Source organism: Molossus molossus, unplaced genomic scaffold, assembly GCF_014108415.1.
Source record: "Molossus molossus isolate mMolMol1 unplaced genomic scaffold, mMolMol1.p scaffold_m16_p_3, whole genome shotgun sequence".
NCBI lineage: Eukaryota > Metazoa > Chordata > Mammalia > Chiroptera > Molossidae > Molossus > Molossus molossus.
The window spans coordinates 122,963,653-122,984,584 of NW_023425366.1; the positions used below are offsets into that span (position 1 = coordinate 122,963,653).

The window sequence follows — 20,932 nt, forward strand, 5'->3', positions numbered from 1 at the left end:
TTGAACCCAAAACCCTTCCGTGCAAGGGCTGATGCTCTACTCACCAAGCCACACCATCCAGGCACAAGCATTATTTTTTAATTGTATTCTTTGATATTTCCCCAACCTGGCCTCCAGGAAAATAAGTCTATCAAAGTATAAACTGAGTTATTAGCTTGGAATGTACCTGAAAAAAGCCAACTAAAACACACAGATTTTGGTAGTGGAAAACTATCACCGAAAAACACACAGATTTTGGTAGTGGAAAACTATCACCGAAAAACAACTTTTAATGAAGTATAACTGATGCTGAAAACTTTAACTAGATGCTAAGTAAGCTAGGATTCAACTATCTAAAAACAAATCTAATTCAAAAGAAGGAATCTTTACAAACTATTATTTAAATGCAACTAAATTGCAGGAGACTCCAAGGGGTACAATCATAAAATCAAATCTCTGCATCATTTGCAATTTTTGCTTCAATCATTTAAATATTGCAAAATATAAATCTGCTAAGTCACCTCAAATATCCACCTTGAAAATGAAGGTTTGCCACCAAGTACAAATAAAGTTCAATTTCCTGTGGGCTTTTATTATACTGTAGGCCTGTGTAATAGACTTTAATCTAAGAAGTATGACAAATGACTCTCAATGATTTTTTTTAACTTTCACTTATTTATGTATTTATTTTTATTGATTTTAGAGAGAGAAAGAGAGAGAGTGAAACACTGATGTGAGAAACATTGATCGGTTGCCTCCTGCATGCACCCCAGCCAGGGATCAAACCTGCAACCTGGTATGTGCCCTGATCAGCAATAGAACCCGCCACCAGTGACACTCCAACCAACTGAGCCACCCAGGCCAGCATAACTCCAAATGTTTATTTATTTTTTTATTTTTTTATCCTTGCCTGAGGACATTTTTCCATATTCTATTCAGATAGAGTGGGAGGGAGAGAGAGGAAGAGAGAGGGAGAGAAACATCGACATGAAAGGGACACATTGAGTGGTTGCCACCCACATGACCCATCCAGGGCCAGGGACAAACTACAACCGAGGTATGTGCCCTTAGCGGGAACCGAACCCAGGTCTCTCTGGACCACAGGCTGACACTCTAAATGCTGAGCCAAACCAGCCAGGGCTCCAAATGTCTTTAATCCAAGTATTATAAATGGAATTTGGAATAAATAGTATACTATGAGCAATTCCCAAAACTTCATGATGTATTTTCAATTCTCCAGTAACTAAGAATTTCAACTTCCACATATTAACAAGACTACATGAAACAGCACGGACTTAGAGATGTCTGATTTCACAGTCCACTTCCTTGGGGTACAGGACAAAGATGTGTAAATATTTCTCATTAGCCACATCAACCTTTACAGTAGAGGAAGAAATATGTGCCAATTCACAGGATGTACTCTACTTGAAAAGCATTTGTGATCACTTAGTGTAAACAGAAGCATTTAGAAACTAAAAGTTCCTGCTCAGACACAATTTCCTCTTTTCCATACGCCCTTGAAAGGAGCCATTTTTAGGTGAACTGCACCCTGACTTTTGAAACAGATATTAATTAATGTAACTGTGGACAGTAACTAACCACAGTAAACTATTTAATGACCACTACATATAAAGCCCATATGATTCTGAACTGATGTAAAGTCAAAGCTGATTACTGCACACTGGTCTTCACGAGCCCAGCGGAGAAGAAAGCATTCCACATTCCCCGGTCCCCTCCTTCAGGCCCTCCTTCGGTCCCATCTCCTGCAACAGCGACCCCTGCATAACCACAAAGCAGACCTGTTAAGCCTGCAGGCTCATACCAACCTCAGCATGAGCAACACAGCCATGAAAATTGAGAAAAAGGGACAAACAAACTAGGAGGATCAGCAGTTATAAGCTGAAGGGAATGGAAATGGGTGACAGAAGATCAAAGGTGCCATCTTCCTGATGGGAAGGGAAGATACAAAAATGTTGTTCAGCCCTGGCCGGTTTGGCTCAGCGGTTAAAGCGTCCACCTGCGGTCCGGAGAGACTCGGGTTCGGTTCCCGCTAAGGGCATGTACCTCGGTTGCAGTTTGTCCCCGGCCCTGGTTGGTCGTGCGGGTGGCGACCACTCGATGTGTCCCTTCACATCGATGTTTCTCTCTCTCTTTCTCTCTCTCCCTCCCACTCTGTCTGTACAAAAAATGGAAAAATGTCCTCGGATGAGGATTAAAATAAATAAATAAATAAATAAATAAATAAAAAAAAAAAAAAAAAAAAAAATGTTGTTCAAAGTATTATATTAGAAAGTACAAGTACTTATGAGGAACTAAGAAAGCTAGCTACTCAGAAAACATGGGCAAAAAGGCCAAAAATAGATTAAGGAAGAATCAGCATCTGTATCTGGCATAAATACGCAACTGCTATCCTGCTGGGACCCTCCAATGTATTTAAAAAGAGAAACGCCATGTGTGGCAAGCAGATCATACCACTTTCTCCTGAGGTTGGGGATGGTGGTGGGGTGGCAGCAGTAACGCTGTGCTTGTCCCAGACAGTCTCCAAGATACCTATACCAAGAAAGGAGAAACTGAGGTTAAGAGAGAAATAAAGTGCAACATAATATGCAAGTCAGATTTAAAAAACAATTTATTGATATCTTTGATCAAACATCAGTGTCTAACATCCCCCTCCACCATATGTCTAACTGCTTCTTGGACAGCACCACTTGGATATTTCAAAGTCAATTTACCTTCCCCCCACAAGCCTGCCATTAATCCTCTTATCTCCCTCACCCAATAAAGAGCACCACCCCACATAATCTCAGCATCAGGCCTCCAATCTCCTCATCTTGCCTCATCCCTACCCCACACTAAGGCTTCATCAGGCTGAACTGCTGTTTGCTGTTCTTCCACATGTGTCCTTCCTTTTCTCAATCTCCGACCTGCTCCCTCCCCCAGAATTCCAACTTCACCTTTACACCACACTAACTGCTACCTCTCTGGTCCTCAGAATTCCACTCAGCTCATCTCCTCCAGAAGTATTCCTGTCTGTTAGGTTTTGCCTGCACATAAAACACAACTCTACTAAAACTCTTAATGCAGCTTTGTAACTGTCTTTCTCCTCTACCACAGTATACATTATGAGAGGACAGAGACTGTTTTATCCCTCTTTGTCTCTTCTTACAGAACCTGGTACCTATGGTGATCATAAAAGTTTTTTAAATTATTTTGTTCTCAAATATTTAACATTATGGAATGGATAAATGCTGAAAATATGCTAAGTAAAAGAAGCCAGACACAAAAGCTCACATATTGTATGATTCCATTTTTATGAAAAGTCCAAAAAGAAAAATCCATAGAGACAGACTGTGAGTTTGGGGGAGGGGTGGTAAATGTTCTGGAATGTTCTCACACTATTTATAGTGTGAGAGCTACATGAAGTAGGACACAGAGATATCAGTCATGGTCCCTAACTCTAGAAATTTAACATCTGGTTGGGGGTGTCAATGAGCTTTTTGAATGAATGCTCTGAGGGTTGGGTTTCCGCCTAGGGATCTGGGGGAAGGGTGGGGGCAAGTAACAATATTGCTTTTGATCAAGCATTCTTATAACCGACTTTAAGTGGCCACCACATGCAATCACTTTTGTAACATATACAAAAGAAAAGAATTCCTAGACATCCAAGAAACCTGGGTAGAGGAGCTGAAGAGAAGAACACTTCTTATCACTACTACATTTTCAAGCAAGCCCAAGCTCCTGGCCCCTATCAGCCAGGCTGCACCTGAGCCTCCTAACAGACCCCACTGACAGCCCTCCTGACTTAGGGTGCTCCACTCTCTTCTTACCTCCTGTCTCATTCTTCGGTTTGCTTTCTGTTCATTCTTACTCTTCACACATTGTCATGGGCCCCCAATAAAACAGACAAGATGGCAAAGAAAATGCTACATACAACTACAATCTAGCACACACGGTGCTGACTGCACACCTTGTCTGTCTCATTTCCCCACACAACATTTGAAATGTCCATACCTTCCTACTACTCCAACTTCTCCTGATCTTAAATACAAATTATTTTCAATAAAGTGCTTGCCACCCACCTTACTTAGGATACAGTAGTCAGAATTTCAATCACATTCCTATGACTTGGTATATACCTCATTAATCACAGTAAGAGTGAGGACCAATTAATGGAAGACTTTAAGAAAAATAAGTTACAAACATGTTTTGAGATCCTACCATGTGTTGGACAGTGGGTTGGTACTGGGAATATAGCACCACATTCTTTGTTTTTATGCTCAGGTTCAGTAACAGCTAAAACAACTGCTCAAAAACACTAAGGACCAGGGCCTCAGCTCTGGACATCTGCAGGCAGGCCTCTGTCTTTTTGTTGTTGTTGTTAATCCTCACCGAAGGATATTTTTCCATTGATTTTTTTAGAGAGAGTGTAAGGGGGTGGGATAGAGAGAGAAACATCTATATGAGAGAGACACGTCAATTGGTTGCCTCCCATACACGCCCCGATTAGGGCCAGAAATAGAACATGCAACCCAGGAATTGAACCCAAGACCCTTCGGTGTGTGGGTTGACGCTCTAGCCACTGAGCCACACAGGCCAGGACAGGCCTCTCTCTTTTGGCACCACCTGTGCTCACCTGTCAGTAGACTAAGCACTGTCTGCACCTGGTCCAGCAGCAGCTTCCGCAACTCCTCTTTCCGAGCCACACTGAGGTCTTCCCGGGGACAAGCCAGCTCTTCTGAAGTTGTCTTCAACATGATTAGCCCGAGGGGGGTTGTCACAGGGGACTGGATCAACTGCCAGGAAAAAGTTAAGTTCTAAGCAAACTGTTTTAAGACTGGATAACATAAATCCTCCAAAGTAACCTTGTGCGTTTAATCTTACATAAACAGGTTATATAAATCAAAGCTTCAGAAAAATGACTTAAAATACATTTATGTAGCTTTTAACCATTCAAAATATATTCTCATCTTATTTTAAAGATAAAATCCTAATACCATGAACTTAAAAATGAAAACAATGTTCTTTTATATCTACCATGGACTATTTTTATACATGTCCAGATTCTGAACACAGCCTTGGTTACTTTGTACAAATTTATTAGTTATTAAGGTATATGTAAACCAATTTGTGATATATTTTCAACATTCAGGTGTTAAATCAACTTGACGTTTCTAAGCCACGTAGCTTCATGCAGGTTCAAGATTAAATATGTGGCAGGCAGAAACACTGCAAACACATCATTACACCATGACTACAGCTATGATTTTGCAAATACTATGCAGCAAATTAAGTTTCTTTTTCTAGCACCTGCAATATCCACTATATCATAATAGTTTCCTTAAACATGAAACAGAAAAAAGTCACACCTTCAATAACAAAACACTACTTATATCTTTCTAATCAGTTTCACAAAATTCAAAGCATTACTATTGCATTTACTGTTTAGTTTCCAGAAATAGTAAAAGAAAACGAGTTGCCACCAAAATGCTCTGTCAAAAATAAATAAATAAATAAAATGCTCTGTCAAACTATGTGCTACAATCTATAAAAGAGCAAACAAATGAACATTTTCTTAAATCATAATTAACTTTAAATGTAGTTCATTTTCTAATACAAATAAATTCTTTGGTTACTCAATCTACAAAATACAAGCCTTAGGGAAGAGAAGGACACCAGGAGCTGCACCCGGATAGAATGTATATTCCCCACTTCAAGAAATATAGGGCAGAACTTCCAGTCGAGATGGCAGCGTGAATACACTCAGTACTCACCTCCTCCCACAATCACATCAAAATTACAACTAAACTACAGAACAACCTTCATTCAGAACCTTTTGAAATCTAGCTGAATGGAGTCCTACAACTAAGGATACAAAAAAGAAGCCACATCCAGACTGGTAGGAGGGGCGGAGATGTGGAAAGGCTAGTCGCATACGCACGTGTGGAGGATATAAATCTGGAGGGGTTATCTTGGCTGCAGAGGTTCCCCCTGAGGGGCAAGGGGTCCCAGCCCCATCCCAGGCCCCCAAGCTCAGGGTTCCAGTGCCAGGGAAAGAAGTCCCCCTAACTTCAGGCTGTAAAATCTAGCAGGAATTGAAATTGAGAGAGGCAGAGGCTACTGGAGTCTCAGGTATTCCTTTTAAAGAGCCCATGCACAGACTTACTCAGACTCACTCCCTCTGAGCTCCAGCGATGGGGATAGCAGCTCAAAGGGTACTAGAGACATATGGGGAAGAACTGAATTATCCAACATCAGGATGAGAGCTGGGGGACAGCTATCTCCCAGACAGAAATGCTAGCAGAGGCCAATGATCCTTTAATAAGCCCTCCCCCAACAAAGCCAGTAGGTGCCATATCTGAGTCTCCATGAACCTGGCTCACAGTTTGCCCCACCCTGGCGATTCCCTGAGATCCCACCCCAACCAACTTGCGGGCCCACCCAAAGCTGTTTCCAGTGGCTTTTCCATACTAATGGCATCTTGGCTCATGCTTCAGACTTTCCTAAAACTCACAAACAAGCAGCATTTGGCCTCCCTATGCTGCATACCACTTGTTAAGAGGCCCAGCACTAGCAGCATCCAGCCTTGGTTCACAGCTTGGCCTTGCCTGGGCACTCCAAGCCCAGCACAAGTAGCAGTCATCTGCAGACCACTTTGTAGCTCATGCTGGGTGGCCCCAGGCAGAACATAGGCAGCAGCTAACCTTGGCCTGCACCTCCCAGGAGGCCCCAGAGCCAGCAAACCCAGTAGACAGCTTCAGACCACGTCGCAACACCACCCAACCACCTCCACAGCAATATATTCAAGGGCAGACTAAGTGGGCACCAGAGCCCTGCTGAAGTTAAGTCCTGTTCTGTGGGGCAGGCCCCTGCATAGCTGATCCTCCACAGTGGTCCGTGGTCACAGCCAGTCCTTGCAGTCAGCCTGGGGGTAAATCCCTCCCACTGACAAGCCAACAGAAATCAAAGCTCAACTACAACAGAAGTGTATAAACAGCCCACATAGGGGCAAGAGGGAGGTGTTAACTAGAGTGCCCAACTTAGGTGATCAGGATGCCGTGCCAATGAACCCTACAGGACACCTACTATATTAGGCCACTCTTCCAAGCCCAGGAGAGAAAGTAGCTCCACCCAATACACAGAAACAGACATAGGAAGGCTGCCAAAATGAGGAGACAAAGAAACGTCCTAGATGAAAGACCAAAACAAAGTTCCAGAAACAGAACAGAACAAAACAAAACAAAACAAAGACAAGCAATCTACTAGATGCAGATTTCAAAAAAATGGTTATAAGGATGTTTAATGAACTTAGGAGAAGAATAGTTGAACTTAAAAGAGAACTTCAACAGCATTAAAAAGGACATGGAGCCCTGGTCAGTTTGGCTCAGCGGTTAGAGCATCAGCCTGCAGTCCAGAGACCTGGGTTCGGTTCCCGCTAAGGGCGCGTACCTCAGTTGCAGTTTGTCCCCGGCCCTGGTTGGTCATGTGGGTGGCAGCCACTCGATGTGTCCCTTTCACATCGATGTTTCTCTCTCTCTCTCTTCCTCCCACTCTATCTGAGCAAAAAAATGGAAAAATGTCCTCGAGTGAGGATAAAAAAATTTTTTTTTTTTTTTTAAAAAGGACATGGAAACCATAAAAAAGGACCAGTCAGAAATGAAGGATACACTAACTGAAATGAAGAATAAGTTACAGGGAATTGACAGTAGAGTAAGTGAAGCCAAGAATCAAACCATCAATTTGGAATATAAGGAAGCAAAATACATACAATCAGAACAGTAACTAGAAAAAAATAATTTTAAAAAATGAAGACAGTGTACAGATCCTGTGGGACAACTTCAAGCATACCAACATTCACATCATGGCAGTGCTGGAAGGAGAAGAGATTAAGAAACTGACAATCCCCAGAAGAGGGGGTGGTGGGGGAGAGATAAACCACAGAACTTATATGCATGCGTGCATGAACAGTGGACATGGACAACAAACTGGGGAAAGGGCAGGGAAGGAGGGGGAGGGGGGAATCAGTGGGGGGAAAAGGAGAAACATCTGTAACAAAAATTAATTAATAAAAAAATAAAAATAAATTAAAAAAAAAAATTGAAAACCTATTTGAAAAAATAATGACGAGAAACTTCCCTAACCTGGTGACGGAAATAGACACCCAAGTCCAGAAAGCGCAGAGTCCCAAACAACACGAAGCCAAAAAGGTCCACTCCAAGACACATAATAATTAAAATGCAAAAGGTTAAAGACAAAAAAAAATCTTACAAGCAGCAAGAGAAAAGCAGTTAGTTACCTACATGGGAGCTCCCATAAGACTGTTGGCTGATTTCTCAAGAGAAATTTTGCAGGCCAGAAGGGAGTGGCAAGAAATATTCAAAGTGATGAAAAGCAAGAACCTACAACCAAGATTACCCAGAAAAGCTATCATTTAGAATCAAAGGACAGATAAAGAGCTTCCCAGACAAAAAAAAGCTGAAGGAATTCATCACCACCAAACCAGTATTATATGAAATGTTAAAGGGTCTTTTTTAAGAAGGAAAATAAAGATTAAAAAAAGATGAACAATAAAATGGCAATACATACCCTATCAACAAATGAATCTTTAAAAAACCAAAGACACAAAACAGAAACAGACTCATAGATACAGAGAACATTTTGAGGGTTAACAGATGGGGGATGGGGGTTAAGGGGATGGGTGAAAAAGATGAAGGGATTACAAATTGGTTGTAACAGAATAGTCCTGGGGATGTCAAGTACAGCATAGGATATATGTCAAGTACAGCATAGGATATACAGTCCACAACATTCTAATAACTTTGTATAGTGTTAGATTTATCGGGATGATCATTTAGTAAGTTATACAATATCTAATCACTGGGATGTACACCTAAAACTAATACAATATTGTACGTCAACTGAAACTGAAAAATACAGAAATGATTAAATAGAGAGAAATAAATACAGGGTACTTTCCTTTGCCTTGAAAATAACTCTTCCCCTTGCAGATCGAGGAAAAGTTCTTCCCCGAAGAGTAGAAAGAGTTCTCAATAATGGAAACTTTGGTAAATTCAACTGGCCTCAGAAGCAGAATATAAAACCAGTAGTAATTAATGGCGTATTAAAAATGCTCTTTAGCCCTGGCTGTTGTCGTCAGTGGTTAGAACATCGGCCCACGTAACAAAGGGCTGTGGGTTCAATTCCCAGTCAAGGACATGTACCTGGGTTGCAGGTTCCATCCATGGCTGCATGTGGGAGGCAACCAATCAACGTACCTCTCTCACGTCTGTCTGTCTGTCTGTCTGTCACTCTCTCTCTCTCTCTCTCTCTCTCTCTCTCCCCTTCTTTGCCTCCCTTTCACTCTCTCTCAAAAAAAAAAAAAAAAAATCAATGAAGAAATATCCTCGAGTGAGGATTAACAACAACAACAACAAAAAACTAGACTTCTGGTGATGAGCATGCAATAGAGTATATAAAGTTATGTTGTCCACCTAAAATTTATATGATGTGATTAACCAATGTTACCTCATTTTTAAAATTGATTAAAAAAAACTTTTTCTTGCCCTGGGTGGTTTTGCTCAGCAGTTAGAGCACTGGCCCGCAGACCACAGAGTCCTGAGTTCGGTTTCCACTAAGGGCACGTACCTCATTTGCAGTTTGCCCTGGCCCCAGGGTTGGGGTTGTGCGGGTGGCAGCCAGTCAACGTCTCTCTCTCTCTCACATTGATGTTTCTCTCTCTCTTCCTCCCTCTCTCCTTCCCACTCTACCTGAAGATAGATGTAAAAAGTGTCCTCGGTGAGGATAACAAAGAAAAAAAAATTTTTTTTTCTTTATTGATTTCAGAGAGAGAGAGAGGAAGGGAGAGGGAGAGAGAGAGATAGAAACATAGATGAGAGAGAACATGGATTAGCTGCCTCTTGCATGCCCTCCACTGGGGGGTTTGGCCCACAGCCTGGGCATGTGCCCTGACCAGGAATCGAAATGGCGACCTCTTGGTGTATGGGTGGATATTCAACCACTGAGCCACATCAGCTGGGCTAAAATAGATTTTTAGAAAAAGAGGAAGAGAGTGAAACATCAACATTAAAAGAGAAACAAAGATGAGATGCCTCCTGCACAACCCCTACTGGGGATCAAGCAACCTTTGGTGACAGGGTGACCCCCAACCAACCAAGCCACACCAGACAGGGCAATGTTACCTCATTTTCTTTTTTTTTTAATCCTCACCTGAGGACACTTTTTGCATTCATAGAGCGAGAGGAAGAGAGAGAGAGAGAAACATCAATGTGAAAGAGACACATCAAGTGGTCGCCACCCACACAACCCCAACTGGGGCTGGGGACAAATTGCAACCGAGGTATGTGCCCTTAGCAGGAACCAAACCCGGGTCTCTCCAGACCGTGAGCTGACGCTCAAACCACTGAGCCAAACTGGCCAGGGCAATGTTACCTCATTTTTAAAAAGTGCTTTCTAGCCCAGCCAGTGTGGCTCAGTGGATTGAGTATCGTCCCATGGACTGAGAGGCCCTAGCTCAATTGGTCAGGGCACATGCCTGGGTTGTGGGCTCGATCCCTAGTGGAAGGCATGCAGGAGGCAGCTGACCGATATTGCTCTCTTACATCAATGTTTCTATCTCTCTCATTTCCTCTCTCTATAAAAATATCAATAAAAACATTAAAAAAAAATTTTTTTTAAGTGCTCTATTAAATCAGTTCTCTTGAACATTAAAACTTCAAGTACATCCTCCAAAAGTTTTCTCTTCATTTTCTACAAGTTCAGACTATTTCTAACACCAACTTAAATTCGGATAATGCAGAAGAGGAACAAAAAATCCTCATATAGCCCTGGCCGGTTTGGCTCAGCGGTTAGAGCGTCGGCCTGCGGTCCTCAGAGACCCGGGTTCAGTTCCCACTAAGGGCGCGTACCTCGGTTGCAGTTTGTCCCCGGCCCTGGTCGGTTGGGTGGGTGGCAGCCACTCGATGTGTTCCTTTCACATCGATGTTTCTCTCTCTCTCTGTTCCTCTCTCTCCCTCCCACTCTACCTGGACAAAAAATGGAAAAATGTCCTCGGGTGAGGATATAAAAAAAAAAAAATCCTCATATAATCATTTTTCCTTCCATAATATAGTAGAACTGGCCCTTTGTAAGCACCATTTGGAGACCTTTGGGTTATCCACATGTATTTTACAAGATTTCCATTACTTCCCCCCTTTCATTTCTTTCTATTCTCTCATGTGTCTCTATTTTCCCCCAAACCCTCAACCTTAATCTCTCAACTGGGAATGCCTCATACAACCAAATATTCCACTTGGCATACAGATATAAAATGCTGCTTCTGCGCTCTCATCGTTTGAGAGAAGGGGAGACAAGTAAGAAACAGGCTAAAAATGAAAGTTATTCTTTACTTAAAAGAACAGCTTGATAAAATGTGTAATTTTGCCCTGGCCGGTTTGGCTCAGCGGTCAGAGCGTCAGCCTGCGGTCCTGAGAGACCCGGGTTCGGTTCCCGCTAAGGGCGCGTACCTCGGTTGCAGTTTGTCCCCAGTCCTGGTCGGTTGTGCGGGTGGCAGCCACTCGATGTGTTCCTTTCACGTCGATGTTTCTCTCTCTCTCTCTCTCTCTCTCTCTCTCTGTTCCTCTCTCTCCCTCCCACTCTACCTGAACAAAAAATGGAAAAATGTCCTCCGGTGAGGATAAAAATAAATAAATAAATAAAAATAAAATAAAATGTGTAATTTTACTTCTCACTAGCTTTGTGTCTAGAAAAGTTTTATTTAAATAGTATTTTCCTTGCCCTGGATAGTGTGATTCAGTTGGCTGGAGCATCAGGGTCCACACCTGGGTTGTGGGTTCGATCCCCAGATGGGCACGTGTGGAAGGCAACCAATGTTCTCTCTCACACTGCTGTTTCTTTCTCTGTGTGTGTGTTTCTCACTCTCTCTCTCTCCTTTCCCCTCTCTCTAAAATCAATAAACATATCCTTAAGTAAGGATTAAAAAAAAAGTGTTTACCTTCTTCACACATATAATTTAAGCTCATAACATAAGTAACCTCTGTAATTTATTTTAACAGAGAATAAGTACCTTTAGGTTGAAGGTCAGGTTCAGGTTCTTAGTGTGACCATCTGAAAAGGCTCAACAATTATTACACCACTAATCAGAGAAGGAAACAAAAAGGCAATTCTTTCCTATGCTGCCTGCTCCTTTAACTATCTGGCCAGGCACAGCGTGACCCCAGATGCAGCTCAGCAGATTTCAGGAATCTGAAGACTCTACAAAGGTGTGGTATGTGTGCTAGTGCACTGGGGGTGGGGGGCACAACTAAGCTAGACTTCCACTACTTCCTTCTCCAGTGGCCCAGAAATGGCATAACCAACACAGAGAACTGTAAGTATCTTTCTGGAACCCTGAATCAACTCCTCTTGCCTGGTATGGTGGTGGCATAAACTGCATAGATGTCTCAGCCAACTGTCAGTTATTATTTTTTTTTTTTAATTTAAACACTATGCACCCCAGACTGCAGGCAGACCATGATGGAACTGAGCCCGAAAAACCTCTTAGATGACTTAATCAAAGGATTGTATGATGAAAGTTGATTCCAGAACTGGTTTGTCTTGTTTACCAATACCTGTTGAAAAGGTGCACTTTATTATTATTATCAGAAATTGAGCACCAATCATTCTTGACATGGTTTTCATGCCATTGACTGGTTCTCATGGATAAAATAAGCAGTAGAGAATAAAACTGGAAAAGATTTTAAAGATCACTTAGACCAATCCTCTCATTTTACAAAGAAGGAAATGGAGGCTCATATAAGTGGTAGGAGTTGCTAAAACCAAAGATGATTTCTGACAAGAATGGACACAGACCCCAAACATGCTGCCTCCCAGTCCAGTGCTCTTTCCACTGTGGGGTGCATGAGATTAAAGGAGTCCTTTTTGGAGGAGTGGAAGAAGGAAATGGTAGAGGACAGAGGAACACAACTAGCCTTTTAAAATAAATCTCTGTGAGCACTTCACCTAAAACGTTCTTTCATATTCTCATTTATCATCATTAATTATACTTCAAGGGTAGAAAGGAAATGTCTATTCTTCATCAAAGACACTGATCCCAGCTGGGTGAAAACATGGCTCCATCTCACCTGCTACTGGCAGGACTATGGCTCTCTGACTCACACTCCACTGCTTCTTCTCACAGGACATGCCACTACCCAACCAGGAATGAACCCCAGCCTTCTTGGTCTTTTCCACCTCCAGTGGACTTCCTCCAGCGGACTTCCTCCAGCTCCCTCTTAGAGAGCCATGGAGAGTTACCACATTGTCCTCAACTTGGAGTGAAGGCAATGAATCAGAGAGCCAAAAAAGCCTCTCACCTCATATCCTACTTACTCCAAGCTACTCAACCTCTGTGCCATTCCTCAGGTTCTTTGCACTTGCTATTCCCTTTGCTTAAAACACTGTTCCTCTGGACACCCATGTGTCTCATTCCACCACTTCCACTCAAGTTTCAGCTCAAATTTCTGCTTCTCAGAAAAGCCTTCCATGATTATCCCATAGAAATAAGTCCTGATATTCTCCTTCTTCTTACTCTGAATTTAATTTTTGTCACAATATTTTAAGTACCTAACAGTATCTATTTGCCTATCATCTACCAACGCCTCCCCTTTGAGATTACAAGCTCCCTGAAGACAGGATATTGCTTTTGTTCATTACTAACAGTCTTACCATGCTCAGTTAGCTCATGGCTGAAATTAAAAAAACAATTTACTGAATAAATGCATGAAACTCCTTTACAATATCAACTCAATAAAACTCTAAATGAATAAATGAAACCAAACTGAATGAAGAATTTGTGGTCTGGCCGATGTGGCTCAGTGGTTGAGCGTCGACGCATGCACCAAGAGGTCGCCGGTTCGATTCCTGGTCAGGGCACATGCCCAGGTTGTGGGCCAAATCCCCAGTGGCAGGGAGGCAATCAATCAATGTTCTCTCATCATCGATGTTTCTATCTCTCTCTCCCTCTCATTTCCTCTCTCTCTATAATCAATAAAGAAAAAAAAAGGTAGCAGCTTCCGATTCCCAGTCAGGGCACATGTCCAGGTTGTGGGCCCAATCCCCACTCGGGGGCATGCAGGAGGCAGCCAATCGATGTTCTCGCTCATCGATGTTTCTATCTCTCCCTCTCCCTTTCTCTCTCTCTCTCTCAAATCAATAAAGGAAAAAAAAAACAACACATTTTTTAAAAAAGAATTTGTGTGCCTTTCTGAGAGGCAATCTGAGAGAAGCAATATTAATGCTGAATTTTTTTAATTGCTGCCTCATTCCAATGGATTGTAGGAAGAGCAGGCAGAATGTCAGAAAATGGTATTGTTCTGGAAAATCCTGAATCACTGAGATTATAAGAAATTTTTTAAAATTTCTATTTCTATAAACTGTACATTAAACCCAATTCCTGCACACTCAAGACTGTCACAATAATATGAAATGTTTCCAGCTGTGCCCTGGCTGGTTTTGCTCAGCGGTTAGCGCGTCGTCCCACAGACCAATGAGTCACGGGTTCGATTCTGGTCACAGGTTCGATTTTGTGCCTAAGTTTTGGTTCATCCCCAGCCCTGGTTGAGATTGTGCAAGAGACAACCAATTGATGTGTCTCTCTCACGTGGACGTTTCTCTCTTTCTCTCTTTCTCCCACTCTATCTGAAGATAAATGAAAAAATATCTTCAGGTGAGGATTAAAAAAAAAGAAAGAAAATGTTTCCAGCTGTATCCCATAATTCAGATGAACACCTCTTGGCTTAGCCACACACACCCCGTCCCACCTAGTTCTTACCTGATGACTTCCAATCCTGACCTGAACCCCAGACCCACATTTCCTAATCTCACTAGATAAATACAGAAGGAACACACACATTTTAAATGCATATTCTGCCAACCTGAATTCACCATCTACCAAAATATAGTCCTTCTGTCATCATCCCTGACCTGGAAAACCTTCTACCTAAGCCAGAAACATGGGAGACATCCTAGATTCCTCCGTTCCCCGACCCTGACCACCCCAACAAAGCCTCTGGACTCCGTCGCCTAAGTGCCTCACCTCCATCCACCAGGCAGGCCTGTGCTTGGCTGGGGTCCTCCTCGTCTCCCTCAGACTTTCCATCAGCAGCCTTACTGGCCACCTTCATGGCAGCCCCTCTGCAATCCAGACCCCACACAATTGCTAAAGTTGTCATTCCAACATAAAAAATGTGACATATTTTCTCCCTTCTCCAAATTTGTCATTGAGCCAGGCCCATACTGGTCTAGCCCCTACCCATTAAACTAGCCTCTTACTCTGCACTACATCACCTCTCATCTCATCACCAAAAACACAGAAACAACCTCAGCTCCTTGTCTAAATACTATGCCGCCATGCACTCTGCACATACGTCCCCTGTAGTAACTGCCATTGTTGGATAATTATTATTTGCAGAGCTATCTCCCCACTAAATTATGACTACTGAAGGCCTCACCCTTGTACTCCAACATGTGGCACAGTACCTAACAGACTTTCAAATATTTGCTGAACAAAATTTCATAAGAGGTTAACAGAGCAATTGGGTTTTCCCCAGCCTTTCTTCACTGCACAAAGGTACAACATGTCTCAGGAATGCAGAATTAAGTGAATCTATCCAACACTGACCTCACCTCTGCAGCTCCAAAATGCTAATCTTAAAACTCCTCTTCAAGAAAAGGAAAGAATCACTTCTATGAACAATTTACAAGATAAAGTGTCCTCTGGTATGCCCTTACCTGTAAAATGTTAGTAAAAAAGTCATGGTAGAACATGGGCCAATCTTGACGGCCAATATCAACAATAACTTTGCAGAGCTTGTTCCGGATAAAGTAAGGTAAGGTTTTGTGGTGAGCCAAAAGGAGTTTGGGTAGGCAGCTACGGATTTCCATCTTATCCTGAGATGGGACCCCAAGCCACATTTTATTGATCAGATTCTGAAAAAAATATATACATCTTAAAGTTAGCAATCTATACACGAAAATGCCTGGTTTTCACCCAATGGTTAGCTGTATCAACTCAAACAAGAAACCCTGATTGTAAACAAAAGTTTGGAGCAATCTGGCAATAAGAGAAATAAAAATCGCCATGGCTGGTTTGGCTCAGCAGTAAGAGCATCGCCCATGGACCAAAGAGTCCCGGGTTCAATTCTGGCCAAGGGCACGTACCTCAGTTGTGGTTCGTCCCCAGCCCCGGTTGGGGCTGTGAGGGTGGCAACCAATAGATGTGTCTCTCTCACATTGATGTTTCTCTCTCTCTCACTCTTCCTCCCTCTCTCCCTCTAGCTCTATCTGAAGATTAATGTAAAAACATCCTTGGATGTGAATTAAAAAAAAAAAAAAAAGAAAAGAGAGAGAGTAATAAAAATATTCAAATCCTATAATACAACAATACCATTCGTAGAAAGATCTGCTAAATATTTTAATGGAAACCAAAAGCTGTATGTGTAAAAACTCTTTATTATATCAATGTCTCTAATGGCCACCACTAAATAACGACAGAAATAACTTCAATGTTCAAAAACAGGAGAATGGCTTCATGAACAATGGTACAACCACTTACAGGAATGTAATATAAATGTAAGGTGTGGGGAGAATACAAAATGGTATGAGCAATATGATTATTATAATTAGGTTTTTTTAAGTGTGCATAACAGCCTGGCCAGTTTGGCTCAGCAGTTAAAGTGTTGGCCCCTGGACCAATGAGTGGCAGGTTCAATTCCAGTCAAGGGCATGTCCCTTGGTTGCGGTTTGTCCCTGGCCCCGGTGGGATCATGCGGGAAGCAACCAGTTGATGGGTCTCTCTCACAACAATGTTTCGCTCCTTCTCCCCCACCCCACTTCCTCCCTCTCTCCCTCCCTCCTACTCTGTCTGATGATAAAGAGAAAAATATCCTCGGGTGAGGATTAAAAAAAAGCCGTGGCCAGTTTGGCTCAGCGGTTAGAGCATTGGCCTGTGGTCCGGAGAGATCCCAGGTTTGATTCCCGCTAAGGGCATGTACCCCAGTTGTAGTTTGTCCCCGGCCCTGGTTGGTCGTGAAGGTGGCAGCCACTCAATGTGTCCCTTTCACGTCGATGTTTCTCTTTCTCTCTCTCTCTCCTTCCCACTCTATCTGAACAAAAAAATGGAAAAAATGTCCTCAGGTGAGGATAAAAAAAAGTATGCATAAGACAAAAATAAGGAGAGAGTTGATAAAAATTAAAATGTTTGTGGTTGGTATGAGAGTATTCAAAGTACTATCCCTCCTCCCAAACTTAAATTATCTTTCTTTTTTAAACGATAACGTGGAAGGAACAATGTGCTACCACAAATGAACTACCTACCTAACCTCATCTCACCTTTCTGGTGTCAAAGATGGAAAGGTGCCCAGAACACCAGACAACAGCAGACACCTTGATAAAGGCAGCATGGAGAAACCCTGAGCTGCATTACCACCGTTTCCCAGCCATCTGTACGTCAACCCTAAAGTCTCATGCCAACGACACAGCAATGTGACTACAAGTACTTTTCAGAACAGTATAGAATTATCTGACAACTTACCTCAAAAACCGTCAAACTGTACATCATTACATAGTCATTCCTAGTGCTGGAGAGAAAATACAGGCAGAATCTCCAGGCTCCTACTTGCTGGGCAAAGTTATTAAGAAGCTCTTCTGGAAAAGTTAAATAGCAACAAAAGAAGGCTATGAAAATACATGAAATTAGTATTTTTTTAAAAAACATGCCTCCCTCCATATATGTTACCTGGGTTGTCAAAACCCACTACAAAATCTAGTTTATTTTCAACAAGAAAAGACAGACTATACAACATTTTTCCCACTCTGAGGTGACCATGAGCACTCACAGTGTATTCAGTCATTCTGAAGTCAGTAAGCTTGCTATGGATACATTTTTAAGTAGAGAAACTTTCACTGTTACAGTTTTTACTTAACCTAATGTGTGGATAAACAGTTTTAAGAGTATCATTTCACCTTATAAATGATGGCTAATTGCTAACTTGTTTCCTCTGGGGTAGGAGCTATAGTATATATATATCTCCCCACCATTCACTCACACTGTTCTCACACACACACACACACACACACACACACATGATTGCTAGAGAAGTAGGAAAGATTAAGACTATCCTTAAAAATAAAGAATAGACAGCCCTGGCCGGTTTGGCTCAGCGTTTAGAGCATCGGCCCGCAGACCAGAGAGTCCTGGGGTCGATTCCTGCTAAGGGCACGTACCTCGGTTGCGGTTTAGCTCCGGCCCCAGTTGGGGTTGTGTGGGTGGCAGCCAGTCAATGTGTCTCTCTCAGGTCGATATTTCTCTCTCTCACTTCCTCCCTCTCTCCCTCCCACTCTGTCTGAAGATAAATGCAAAAATGTCCTCAGGTGAGGATTAAAAAATAAACAATAGACAGCACTGGCTGCTGTAGTTCAGTGGTTAGAGCATCAACCTGCACACCAAAGGGTCACAGGCTTGACTCCCAGTCAAGGGCATGTACCTGGGTTGCAGGTTCAATCCCTGGCCTCAGTCAGTGTCATGTGGGAGGCAACCAATCGATGTCTCTCTCTTATATCAATGTCTTCTCTCTCTCTCTCTCTCTCTATCTCTCTCTCTCTCTTTCTCCCCTCTCCCTTCCTCCCTCCCTTCCTTCCACTCTCTCTAGAAATTAATGGAAATAATATCCTCAGGTGAGGATTAACAAAAAAATAAAATAAAAGACAGACAAAAATGCAAGTGAATTCAAGATGGCTATTTCTCTTCTTTTAGTTTAGTTTTATTTTTAACTATACCCCCAAACAGGTAAATAAAAGCAACAATCATGAGAGATGCCAAGAACAAACCTATCCACATCAAATCAGTCAGAAATGGTTTCCTCCTCCTTAGGCTGCTGGTAGCATCAGCCAGAACCACAGACAGCAGCACTAAGAGTTTGTCACCATATGTCTGGACATGCTGCCCTCAGTCACCTTAACCTGCTGTACTGGTCATGAAATGTAACAGAAAAGTGGTAAAAATACCTAGGCAACAAACCTGAGAGATTCTAGGAAGCCCTTAGAAAAGCAGGAATCACAGCAGCACATTTCTAATCCTAAAGTCACTGCTCTGCTAGACCCTACTACTTAGGCTAAATGCACCAAGGCAATCTCCTTTAAAATTCCATAAAGAAAGCTGATGACCTGTTCTTATAATTAAGTGCAAGTTTCTATGAATCCCAGAGGTAAAGTCAAACCAAAGAGAATGAGCTCTGGCTGGAAATGAGGAACTCTGGGCTCTGTTCTAGACCTTGCCAATAATTCACTGAGTCTGATCCCAAGTGAACCACTGCTCTTCTTGGATGCTTCAGATTGTCTCTTGAGGTTCCCTGCTAACAGCTCTATCTCTAGAGCACTATTACACACCTTTGGTGGAGAGTGGGTGGAGCCTTTCTCCCACTTAGCTAGGAAAGACTTTAGTTTATTCTAAGACATCAAAAAGGAAACAAGAAATAGTTCCAACCCACAGTGGAATAAATCTGAACTAAGATATGTCCACTATGTAGAACCAAACCCTAGATTACCCTTAGCCTTCATTTGAATTAGATACATGTAGCATCTGGTTAAAGATATTTTTAATTAGACTAGAACATGAACATGTTCAGAAGGTTCCACTTTTAATTCAAGAACACTGAAGGTAAGCAATATTTGCTTTCCAAACCAAAAATTAAGAGAGAAAAATAAAAACAATCAAGTATGAGCGAAAAACAGGACTTCAGAGGAACTAATGTTAGACAATAGTAGGCTGATGTAAGGGGAAGATCCTCTACCTTCTCTGGTAAAAATCACCAGTGATGTTTTCACTATAAAGTACTAATACTTTAGTAGCATAAAACTAGCAGGGATGCCCTGGCCGGTTTGGCTCAGCAGTTAGAGCGTCGCCCCACTGACCAGAGTGTCCCAGGTTCGGTTCCCGCTAAGGGCAAGTACCTCGGTTGCAGTTTGTCCCCAGCCCCGGTAGGGTCGTGTGGGTGGCAATCACTCGATGTGTCTCTCTTATATTGATGTTTCTCTCTCTCTCTTCCTCTCTCTCTCCCTCCTGCTCTATCTGAAGATAAATGCAAAAATGTCCTCGGATGAGGATAAAAAAAAAAGAACTTACAGGGATCACTCTGGGGGAAGAAAGAGGGGTCAGGATAACTGTGTAATACAAGAGGATCTAGGGAAGTGAGCAGAGTTAATCCTCCAAGCCAAATGCCTGTTCATCTCTTGGGCTCAGCTTCTGTCAGTATCCCTTGTTTATAAATGCTCTGGTTCTCTCCAGGGCACTCCATCAGAAAAGAAAGACATGCAGGGCAAGCCCAAAAGGGACCACCAAGTTTAAAATTGAAAGAGATAAAAAGTGCCCCAGCCGGTTTTCTCAGTGGTTAGAGCGTCGACCTTTGGACCAAAGAGTCACAGATTCAATTCTGGCCAAGGGCATACATCTTGGTTGCAGTTCGTCCCTGGCCCTAGTCGGTGCCGTGCAGGAGGCAACCAGTCAATGTGTCTCTCTCACATCAATGTTTGTCTCTCTCTCCCCCCACCTCCCTCCTTTTCACTCTTTCTGAGGATTTAGAAAAGAAAAGAGAGATAGAGAGATTAAGAAGTTAGCATCTACCAGGAGCTGATATGATGCTCAAAGGATGCAAGGGGAAATGGGCTGCAGTCAAAGGTTCACTGGCCACCTAAAAATCCAAACCCCAATCAGGCTTTGCACCGAAGGTGGAAATCGGCCATAACACTTGTCAACATGTTAGAGAAGCCAAGCGGAAGAGAGAAATGAGCCTCCACAGAATTCCACATTGAAAAAGACCTCCAAGGAAGTAAAAGCAATGAACGTAAGGTCAGTATAGACATCCAATGGAAAAACCTTTAGGTTTAAATAGAGAAAATGTTTTCA

At 42.4% G+C, this 20,932-nt stretch overlaps 1 protein-coding gene across 6 annotated transcripts in view; it reads right to left on the reverse strand.

Moving 5' to 3' along the window:
* XPO6 (exportin 6) overlaps positions 1–20,932 on the reverse strand; it is a 121,496-nt gene that overhangs the window by 64,986 nt on the left and 35,578 nt on the right. For 5 of the 6 annotated variants that reach the window (XM_036280821.1, XM_036280823.1, XM_036280820.1 and 2 more), the window contains exons 3-6: positions 17,564–17,676; positions 15,763–15,960; positions 4,613–4,772; positions 2,452–2,529 (exon numbers count right to left, since the gene is read on the reverse strand). In XM_036280821.1, the coding sequence (XP_036136714.1) occupies positions 2,452–2,529; positions 4,613–4,772; positions 15,763–15,960; positions 17,564–17,676 (549 nt within the window). The remainder of the gene's footprint in view (positions 1–2,451; positions 2,530–4,612; positions 4,773–15,762; positions 15,961–17,563; positions 17,677–20,932) is intronic. The other variant, XM_036280824.1, reaches the window with a different exon arrangement.